This window comes from Arachis hypogaea, chromosome 13 (assembly GCF_003086295.3).
Source record: "Arachis hypogaea cultivar Tifrunner chromosome 13, arahy.Tifrunner.gnm2.J5K5, whole genome shotgun sequence".
NCBI lineage: Eukaryota > Viridiplantae > Streptophyta > Magnoliopsida > Fabales > Fabaceae > Arachis > Arachis hypogaea.
Window position 1 is genome coordinate 20,620,067 of NC_092048.1, and position 11,299 is coordinate 20,631,365.

General features: G+C 29.4%; 1 protein-coding gene across 1 annotated transcript; it reads right to left on the minus strand.

The window, feature by feature from the left end:
• Window positions 1-6,905: 6,905 nt before the first annotated feature.
• LOC112735803 (transcription factor MYB102) lies at window positions 6,906-9,234 on the minus strand. The gene is made up of 3 exons (XM_025785294.3): window positions 8,999-9,234; window positions 8,743-8,872; window positions 6,906-7,794 (listed from the first exon to the last, which is right to left on the minus strand). The coding sequence occupies exons 1-3, from the start codon at window positions 9,129-9,131 to the stop codon at window positions 7,053-7,055; spliced, it is 1,005 nt and encodes a 334-aa protein (XP_025641079.1). The 5' UTR covers window positions 9,132-9,234; the 3' UTR covers window positions 6,906-7,052.
• Between the last annotated feature and the right edge of the window lie 2,065 nt (window positions 9,235-11,299).

Here is an 11,299-nt window from a genome sequence, read left to right on the forward strand (position 1 = left end):
TTAGAGGTTTTTAAATTTTTATTTTAATAAATATAAAATAAATATAATAAAAAAGATTAAATTTTGTATATTTTTAAACAAATTTTAATTGATAACTTTTAACATTAGCTAAGAACAGAGTAAATTAAAGATGCGAAGACTCTTCAGTTTTCAAATGTTTTATATGCACTATTGTGAATTACTTGGCTGCATTTTTTTGAGATAATATGGTTGAAATTAGGAGATTAAAATTTAGTATTATGTTTGATTGTTAAAAAATTTTAGAATATAAAATTTTAGTTTTTTTAATATATTTAAAAAATAAAAAGATAAGAAATTAAAATTTGTAGAGATAGAAACTGAAACTTTACTAATATTTTTTTCGAAAATGACCTCATTCAATCTTTTAAGTATCTATTTTACTTCTTTCACCTTTCGAACAAATTATGAGTAAATGGTCAAATTAGTTCCTAAAAGATCATTCGTTTTTTAAATTAGTCTCTAAATTTTTTTAATCAAATTCGTCTTTTAAAAATTTTAAATGAGTCATGTTAGTCATTTCATCAATTTTTGTTGTTGATGGTATCAAAATATGCTAATATGACACATTAAATGACACTACAACACATTTCTAGAAGTTTTAATTGACTATTAACATAATAAATTTATACAATTAGATCAAATTAAAACTTAATTGAGGAAGAACTTGAGGTATTAAAATCTCTCAATTTGAGGTTGATTTGATCTGGTTTTATAAATTAATCATGTTAATATAGTCAATTAAGACTATTAGGTGTGTGTTGTGATGTTACTTAACGTACCACATCAACAAATTTTGACACTGTTAGCAATGAAAATGACGGAAGGACTAACATGACTAATTTAAAATCTTTAAAAGACGAATATGATTAAAAAAATAGAATAAATGACGAATAGGTCCCTAACCTTTTTTTTCCACAGACATTTTCGTCCCTAACCATTGAAAATACTTTTAAGTCTCTGACGTCCTTAAAAGTTGGACGGATCAGTCCCTCCGTCCAAATGCCTCCATCAGACCCAACGGAAAAGTTTGACGTGGCTCCCGTAATGCTTGTCACGCGTACGCGTAGGTCACGCGTACGTATCGTCTGACAGACTTCCCTCTCACGCATACGCGTCGCCATGAATTCAGCAAATCCTCATTTATTCATGAATTCTCGACTTTGCATGCCTTTTTTTCCATTTCTTTCAAGTCATTCTTGCCTTCAAAATTTTAAATCACTCAAACAAACATATCAAGGCATCGAATGGGAGAAAAGTGAATTAAATTTAGCCCTAACCCTATTACAACCCTTGAAAAGACCTCTTGATATGTGTATCCATGCATTGAATATATGTTGATTGGTAGAAGAAGAGTAAGTCTTAGAAAGTAAGATTAGTAGAGAATTAAGAGAATCAACCCTCAAATACTAGAGAGATTAGAGTGCAAACACTTCCGGTGAGGGTTTGATGCTCAATCCCTTATTCCTTGCTTTCACGAGTTTTCTTCTTGCAAGTATATTTATACTTCATTTTGAGATTTGAACTAGTGGAATTCATAAATCATCATACTATCTTAACCCTACTTGTTCATATATGTTCTTGGAGATTGATTCATTTTTAACCAAGTAGGTAGACGCATTTTGCATATTAGTTGATGAACCACAAGAGTTTAGTATGAGGATATGCTAATGTTCACTACAAGAAAAATACCCATTCAGGTACACTTGAAAAGTGTAGCTAAAAGTGAAAAAAATGATGCCTTAGGCTACGGCTACGCTTTTTGGACTACGGCTACGCTTTTTGGGGTGATTCCTATTCGGCCGTTGCCTATTCTCAAAGGCTACGCTTTTCTGCACCAAGGGCTACGCTTTTGGCATTTGGGAATATGGTACGCTTTTCAAGTGATGCTGTCCAGGACCAAAGGCTATGCTTTTCAGCTTTCATTTTTACCAGAATAGGCTACGCTTTTCAATGCTACTGCATCACCTGTAAAGCGTAGCCACATTGTATACGATATAGCTACTCTATATAAGTGTAGCCTTAGGTCCCTCGTTTTTTTTTTTAATTTTCTGTATATATATATATTCTAATAATTTTTTTCTATAACCTAATATTTAGTAATATAATTATATATATAATCATGCATTTTTAATCAAATTAGTCAAATATAAAATAAAAATAAATACACAATAATACTATATAATATTCTTCAAATAATAAATATATTTATAATGAACCAAAAGTATTAGAATGATTATAATTTTGAATACTCATACATCTTATATTAAAATAAAAAAATAAGTAAAATTAAATTAGCTTCTACAAAATGAATAGATTTATTCCTTAGCACATCTATAATACACTGCTGTTTATATAATTGTAAACAATTAACAACAAAAGTGTTCTTAAACAGAAAATACTAATCCAGGAACTTAGGCTCTCTATCAATTAGTTCTTCCTTTGTCTCTCTAGCATTAGCCTTCCACCAAATATACTCATTGCTATCTATCTGAAAACAAAATAAAAGGACACTTAGCATAAAGAAATGTGCCATTTTGTACCAAACCACAAGGATTCTTAAATCAAAGTCATGAATTCTAGGTACTTGGCAGTGTAAAATCAATTACAGAAAATAAATGTTGTACAAATACAGAGCAACACCATGCACTTTTGCACCAAATAGAAATTGAAAATAGAAAAAATAAAATAGAAGCCTATGCAACTTGATTCCTTAATTTGAAAGCATGATAAGGAGTGAAACAAAAAACAGATACTAATCAGCAAGATTGACAAACTTGACAAAGGCATTAAAATAAATGAACACTAAATTTTGGCAATCATAATTATTTATACTCTAACTATATCAAAATTGCAAATTGAGCAATATAATATAATTTGAAAAACTAACAACAAAAACAGTAGAAAGCACTTCTCCAAAAGGACTTTGTACAATAGTAACAAGGGCATACACTGGGATAACTGGGGCAAGAACAAGTGCAGAATTTTGGGAGAATGCAGCAGTTTTCGAAGTCGTCTCTACCTTGGCAGTATTTTGATTGAAGACAAGAGCAACTGAAACAGCTCCTCCTCCTCCATTTATAGCACTTTGATCTGAAATAGCTCCTCCTCCTCCATCTCCATTTTGATTGATGGAGGGAAGACAATTGCAGCTGCAACAGTGATACAAACAAAATTAGAAATCGCTCAGAGTTTCAATCTTCAAAGGTAACTAATATTAACATACTATTCATATGTGAAAATCAAAGAAAGAAAGGCACAGTTACGGCAACAACATTGAAGAGTGTGATAGGATTAAGGTTATGTTTAAGTGTGGGAAAGTTGATGAACCACAATTTTATTGTTTATATTGTATTGAATTTGGTGAATTTTATCAACTTTTTTCACAGTTATTCACTAAAATAGCATGGTTTTATGAATTTTTCCTAAGTGTGCTTAATGATTGAAAACATGCTTTCTAGGCTATTAAATTGCTAAATTTAATTTACTTTTCTCCCATTCGATACCTTGATATGTTTATTTGAGTGATTTAAAGTTTTAAAGGCAAGAATGACTTAAAAGAAATGGAAAAAAGCATGCAAAGTGGAGAATTCATGAAGAAATGAGGATTTGCTGAATTCATAGTGACGCGTATGCGTGACCCATGCATACGCGTGAAAAGCATTACGGGAGCCACGTCAGACTTTTCCGTTGGATCTGACGGAGGCATTTGAACGGAGGGATTGATCCGTCCAACTTTTAAAGACGTCAGTAATTTAAAAGTATTTTTCCATGATCATGGACGAAAATATCCACTAAAAACGAGGTCAAGAATATATTTATCCTTTACTCAAAAAATATTTCAGGAACCAATTAAAAAAAATGAATGATCTTTTTAGAGAATAATTTGACCATTTACTCACAAAATTATACTGCCCCATGAGTGAGGAAAGGAAGATGTCTTTACTGAGGTCGAGGTCGTTGGAAATGATAATGGTGGCACGACGGTCGTTGACGGCAGTGAGCTGGAGGGCAGAGTTGTCCTCGCTGAACTTGACCCTCTTGGCCTTGCCCTTCTTGACGGCGTTGAGGAACTCCCATAGCGCCATTGGGAGCCCTCGGGGAGGTCGAGGAGGCCTGGGGTTTGGGGGGCGTTGAGGAAAAGGTTCTGAGAGAATGGAGAGGGATCCTGGTGGTTGGGTTGCTGGGCCTCGAAGTGGTTGTGGGATTAGGAAAGAAATGAAGAAGGGTGTGAGAGCATTGTGGTTGCTGTTGCAAGTTGTGTACGTTGATTTCATTGATTTGGGAGTTAGAGTTGGTTCTAATAATGATGAAGAAGAAAGGTTATTAGAATTTAATTAATAAGCGTAATTAAGTAATTTTATTTGTTTTATTTTTTATATTATTTTAAATAAAAAAATATACTAAAATATAATTTAATCATGCATATTTTACATTAAATATAATATAAAAATTTAATTTAATTTTTATCTATCAATTTTTATTTCTTAATTTCTATCTCTTCGTGTCAATCTCACTTTCAAATTCAGCCCTAATATTTAAGGAATGTACACACTACACATAATTGAGTGGCTGTTGTATACGAACAATAATTATCAAATAACTAACTACGGTATGATTTAACTAATTAATATATCACTCTTTTAACTAATTCAGTAATATCTCTAATAATAATACAAAATATAATAATGCACATATAGGTATTTCCTTGTGTAATTATATGGGGGAAAAGAAAAAGAAGATGATGTCTGTGTGTATACTTAGAGGCCTCAAATCATTAGCCGATGTCACTCTTTCGCAAACATGATGCGTAATTGCGTATGAAGCTTCATCTGTACTGTTTACTTTCAACTCCCAAAATCACTTAATCATATAATCATCAAGCTAATATAATTAAGGTAGCTCCCATGTACTCTCTAACCACCTCGTGTCAATTTACAGTACAAGTATGTATACCTACTATTTTAACTAATCGACCTTAATCTAAGACAATAGAATTGTATCTTCTCTTAGTAATATTTATTTTAACAACTCAACTACAAATTCAAGCATTTTTTGTATCTAACTCCAACTAAATTGGTTCAAATTCAATAAAAACCACTTTTATCATACGAGTGTGTATCACATACATATTTCAATAACGTAATTTCTTTGTCTTTGTCTTCTCCTTCTACCTTCTCCTCCTCCTCCTTCGTTATCGTAATCATCAACACCAATATTTTACTAACAAAAACCAACATTCTGAATTGAATTTGAATTTATATAATAGACCATGTTCGGTTCATTTAGTATTATACATTGATTTTATTTTGATAATATTTTTGGTTCATTCTAGACACAAGCGTTTCTGAATTTGAATTTATATAATGGACAAATGTTCGGTTCATTTAGGATTATGCAATGGTTTTACTTTGATAATATTTTCAGTTCATTCTAGACGCAGATGTTTCTGAATTCGAATTTATAGAATGGACAAATATTCAATTTATTTGGCATTATACAATGATTTGGCTTTAATAATATTTTCGGTTCATTTACAGCCTAGGTGTGTTGTCGATGAATAATTTGTCCCAATGGTTGGAATAGCTTTCAAGACAAATTGAATGGAATGGAATGAAATCTAATACAATTGAATAAAGTGATAATAAATAAGTTTATTCTTTTTTGCTTAAAAAAAGACTCAATCATTAACAAAAACATATCGAGTTCATTTTTAGATCCAAATGAATCTCAATTAAACTAAGAAATAAACTGAAATTACTTAAGGAATAAAAAAATTTGGTTAATACTTATCAGCAGCATCAAGTGAACCTCAATTAACACACAAATAAACCGAAATAAATTAAGAAATGAACCAAAATTATTTAATAATGGCAGCTGAGAAAATTAGAACTAATAAAGACGTTCGCAAATTAGTATTATTGCTGATGACGATAACGAAGAAGAAGAAGAAGAAGACGCAACATTGAAGGAGGAGGAGGGGAGGAAGAGGAAATAGAGAAGGAGAAAGAGAAGAAAATGGGGAAGGAGAAGGAGAAGGAGAAAGAGAAGGAGAATGAAGCGCGTGAATTAAAAAAAGGAGCCACTCAGATAAAGACGCTGAAAATGTCTTTTTATAAAGATGTTTTTTAATAATTAAAATTTAACACATATAATTAATTAAATCGTGTTATTTTTGTCAAAATTAGACTAAACAAATTAATCTGACCGAAAAATGGTGAATCAAATCTTGAACTGATCTAAATTAATATTATTTTTTTATAGAAAATGACTACAATACCCTATTATATAAAATGACTAAAATACTTCTATTATATATATTAATTTTGAGAATCCTAAATTTTAGTCTTTTATTTTTCTATGGTAGAGTTAGGATTTAGAATTTAATATATATATATATATATATATATATATATATATATATATATATATATATATATATATATATATATATATATATATATAAAATAAGAGTATTTTAATCATTCTCTATAATAAGGATATTGTAGTAATTTTTTATAAAAAAAATAATATTAATTTAGGCTAGTTTAAGATTTGATTTACCATTTTTTCGGTTAAATCAATTTGTCTAGCCTAATTTTGACAAAAATAACACAATTTAATCGATTATATGTGTTAAATTTTAATTATTAAAAAATATCTTTATAAAAAGACGTTTTCAACGTCTTTATCCGAGTGACTCCCATTAAAAAATTATTATAACAATTTGGTTAAATTTAGTTAAGTATTTTGTTTTGATGCAAAGTTTTATTCTTATTTTAATTTGGAAATGTAAGAATGAAACTAAAATTCAAGTACTCAAAAGCAAGCTAGAGAGAAAATCTTCAAAAGTAAGAAAAGTACAAATAATTTCTTTTATCAACAAAAACATACAAAAACTTTGGATGGCCCAAAATTAAAAAAAAAAAACTAACAAACAAACAAACAAAGTATTGGTATGTAGATACCCCCAAAGGCCAAAGAGGTACAGATTTCATATATAGCTAAATGAAGTTATAATATATAACATTAATTTACATAAAATCACTAATATCCAGAGTGTCTGGAATCTGAAACTTGAATAATTCACTGCAATAGCTTTCTTCCTCCGCACTGCTATTCACATAGGTGGATGATGAATTCATCTGATTTGGACTTGACAGCACCGAATCATAACCAAAACTATTTTGGTTTGCAATATTATTATTGTCCAAATCCTGGTTCCCTATGAAACCAACTTGATCTTGTTGCAAAACATTAAAATTATTATTATTATTTTCCATTAAGCCCTCCACATTACATTGAATTGTTGAAATTGGTGTCTCAAAATGACCATGAGTAACAAACTCTTCTTTTGGTGCAACTAACTGATTGAGCTTCCCACCAAGGATTTGTTGTAGAATATCATTATTATTGTTATTAATATTCTGCGACGAAGATGAGGATGACGATGCAAAATCAGGGTTATTTTGGTCATTTTTTGTGGACATAAGAGTTGAAGGAGTTGTAGTAGCAGCTGCTAATAGCTTAAGCAATTCAGGGTTGAATAAAAAGGGTTGAGGGTGAGTTAATAGGGCTTGGAGACTCAGAAGAGAAGAAGGGTTTGCAATGAGTGTCCTTAGAATGGAGGACACATCAAGAAGGTGATCAAGGCGTGGGGCATGGGTAATTGGGTCAATTCCCATCCGAAGTAGCCTCTTCCTAATGTGAGTGTTCCAATAGTTCTTGATTTCGTTGTCAGTTCTTCCTGGAAGTCTTGCTGCTATTGCCGACCATCTACACATGCCATCCAAAAAACAAAAAAACATACATAGGTTAGCATATCATATATAAAGGGTGTACTGTCTACATACATAATGGAATTGAAATATATAATGATATATAAATGGATGGAAACTCATTTTATTAATTTCATGTGAAGTTGATAGTTAAAAGTCGTTAAATAATTTAATAGATTTTATTAAATTATTATTTAATGACTCTCAATTATCAATTTTAAATGAAATTAACTATTAACTTTATATGATTAACTGATTTGAGTTTTTACCGTATAAACTTGTACTACCTAATTTGTAGAAAAATGTTGTTTCTCTTCTTCTACCCCCTCCCCCTCCCCTAACATTGAAATATAGTGTGGACTCATTTATTTTGTGTGAATACCTATCTCCATTTTTTTTAATATTTATATGATTCACGTATCTTATATATATACTATTTGATCTTTTATAAACGTGATTAATAAATTAAATATTTTACTAAAATTTTAAAAAATTCAACTAAAATCCATTTTTTTTGGGGGTCAATATTAACTAATTATTTTGAATTTTAAATTCTAAATTTTAATCTTAAATTCTAAATCTCCAAAAGAAATCAAGGTTAAAAAAACAATTTTATAATAAAAATAATTCATTAAAATTTGATTTTCTATACTTGTTCAATTTTAAATTGACTTGCAAGTGCAATTACGATACTAATATTGCAACGATAATTGTGACGATTCCCTATGTTTAGGAGATAATTAGGATTCTTGCCTAATATTGGAAGATAAAATAGTGAGAGAGAATAGAAATAATTAGGGTTAATATGAGTATTGGGCAAGAACCCTAGCTAATTAAGTAACCTTTGGACTTTGGAGTAGTATTTTATCTTTGAATAAGTATTATACTGCTTCTGAACATGGAAACTTGCTTTAGGAAATAGTAAAGAGGAAAATCATAGACTTACTTGTTTCCCAATACACTATGCAACTGAATAATAGCCTCCTCTTCTTCAAAAGAGAATCTTCCCCTCTTGATATCGGGTCTCAGGTAATTTGTCCATCTTAGGCGACAACTCTTGCCACATCTTTGAAGGCCTGTAAATAATGAACCAATTCAAACTCTTAAATGTTACGTATAAGAAACACCATTGTAATAAGTTTAAAAAGAAGGTGGTGTTGATAAATGAGAAGGGAATTAAGGACATGTATATATATATATACCAGCATTCTTGGGAAGGGTGCGCCAATTTCCTGGGCCATGAGTCTGAATGTAGTTGGTAAGTTTAAGATCTTCCTCCGGGGTCCATGGACCCTTCTTGAGACCATTCTTGTCACAACAAGGAACTCTTCCCATTTTTCTTTCCTAAACAAGTATATATCAATCGATATATGATGTGATTTAATTCCTAATAAAAGCCAAAAGGGCAAGTAGCTAAAAGGTTCCAAAAGTTTGGAAGTATTTTGGTTATGGTTGTAATAATGCATGAGAAGATCTATGTAGTGCGTTTTTATAGCATAAAATGGGTTGTAAGTCAAAATGATTTGGTGCCGCCCGTATGCCACATGTCTCTACAACCATGGTACACATAATTTTGTATACGAATGCAATGCATATAAACAGTATATCTATACATGGCATTTGCCTAAACGAGATTCTCACCCAGCATTCTTATTCATTTATATATTATCAACATTATTCAACAATAACAATAATGCAACATTATTGATCATTTATTTTTATGCACCATTATGCAATCATCATTTTCACGTTTAATTTTATATATAATTGTATAAATTAATTGGGATCTCTACCCAACACAAAAATGTATATATAAATGGTGTGGTGATGATGATCAAATGAGATTAAGCCTAACTATTTTTTGTTGAATTTTTTACTTTTATATACTGAAGTCAATATAAAATTTGTTAATATACTAGCTAACATCCTATATTATATTACACATGCCTGGGTTGATATATAGACAAAAGTATGAAACAAAATAAATAATTACTTTTATTTGTATAAGAATAATACCAAATTAAATTTAAGGATTTCACTTACAAATCAAACCTAAATTTTAATTTGCATTGTCATGATTAATTCTATTTTTGTAGAAAGCCATATATGAGTATATTTCGTACAGGAATAGATGTACAGAGTACAGACACACACACATATATATATATACCCCACTAGGTAGATGTTGCAATTTCTTTACAGCCATGAAGCACGTGACATTATTAGAAGCAAATATATATGGCGGGGTTTTTAACATTTAAAAGGGAAAAGGACATGAAAAGGGAGCTGACTTTTTCTTATTGTAAAACCTGTGATGAGAAAATGCATGGAGGTTTGAACACTTGAGTTTGACCTTTGTTTGTTTTAATGTATTGTGGGAATAATGGACGGTACGGTAGTTAAGTCCCCTTATCAACATTTGGAATACTCTATTGTCTTTGGTCTCTTTCTCTTTTCTCTTTCACTTTCGTTCTAGAGCAATGCTGTTAGAGAAAATAATTTAAAATTATTTAATTTAATTTAATATTTATAATTATATATATCATTTAAAATTATATGTTTATTATATCTAATATTATGTATTTATTTTAAAAATAATTAATAAAATAATATAAAATAAAATAATTTTAAACTGTTTTTAGTTAGTTTTTACTATCGCTCAAACCAGTGGCGGAACTTGAAACAAAATTTTGGGGGGCTAGATAGAAAATAATTGTCAAAATATTTTTGATATGGATCCCATTTAAGATAAACTCGTCTAATCTTATTTCTCTGATTTGGTTGATATTACCAAATTTAAAGTCATTTTTCAAGATTTCGTTCCAAAAGTTAAGGTTAAAGTCATCAGATGTAACTTTTTGAACTTTTGAAGGTTATATTTCACTTTCTTCTTGATTCATTAAAGTAGAAGAACTATCTACATGTGTTGATATTGTAAAAGTTATATGTTCTCCTTCTTAAATATTAGTCTTCCTCTTAAAAAATGTATCAATTCTTTGATTTTTCATTATTATTTTATATATCCTGTAAAATATGTAAAGAAGAAGTTAGAAGGACAAATATTAAAATTTATAATATTTATTGAATTTTTTTTTATCAATTTATACAAATATAATAATATTAATACTGATTGAATATTTTATTATTTTTTATCATATAAAAAATTAAATTAAATAAATAATAAAATATAAAATAATATTAAATTAAATAAATAAAAATATCTAATTTTTTATATTTGAACTTAAAAATAGAGAGAGTGTTGTTTATTGAACTTATTAGATACTTTAAGTCATAGTAAAGTATTTAAGTCAATTGAATTATTTTTTATCTTTTAAAAAAATACTACTAAATTTCTTATAAAAAGTTGGAGAGGCCGTGACCCCCTTATCTAAACTAAGCTTAGCCATTGTCTCAAACATTTTCGTTCTTTTTACTATAAATCACTATATATATTGCTTAGTTTATTCACTTTATTGTAGGCTTTCATTTTCCTTGTTTTGACT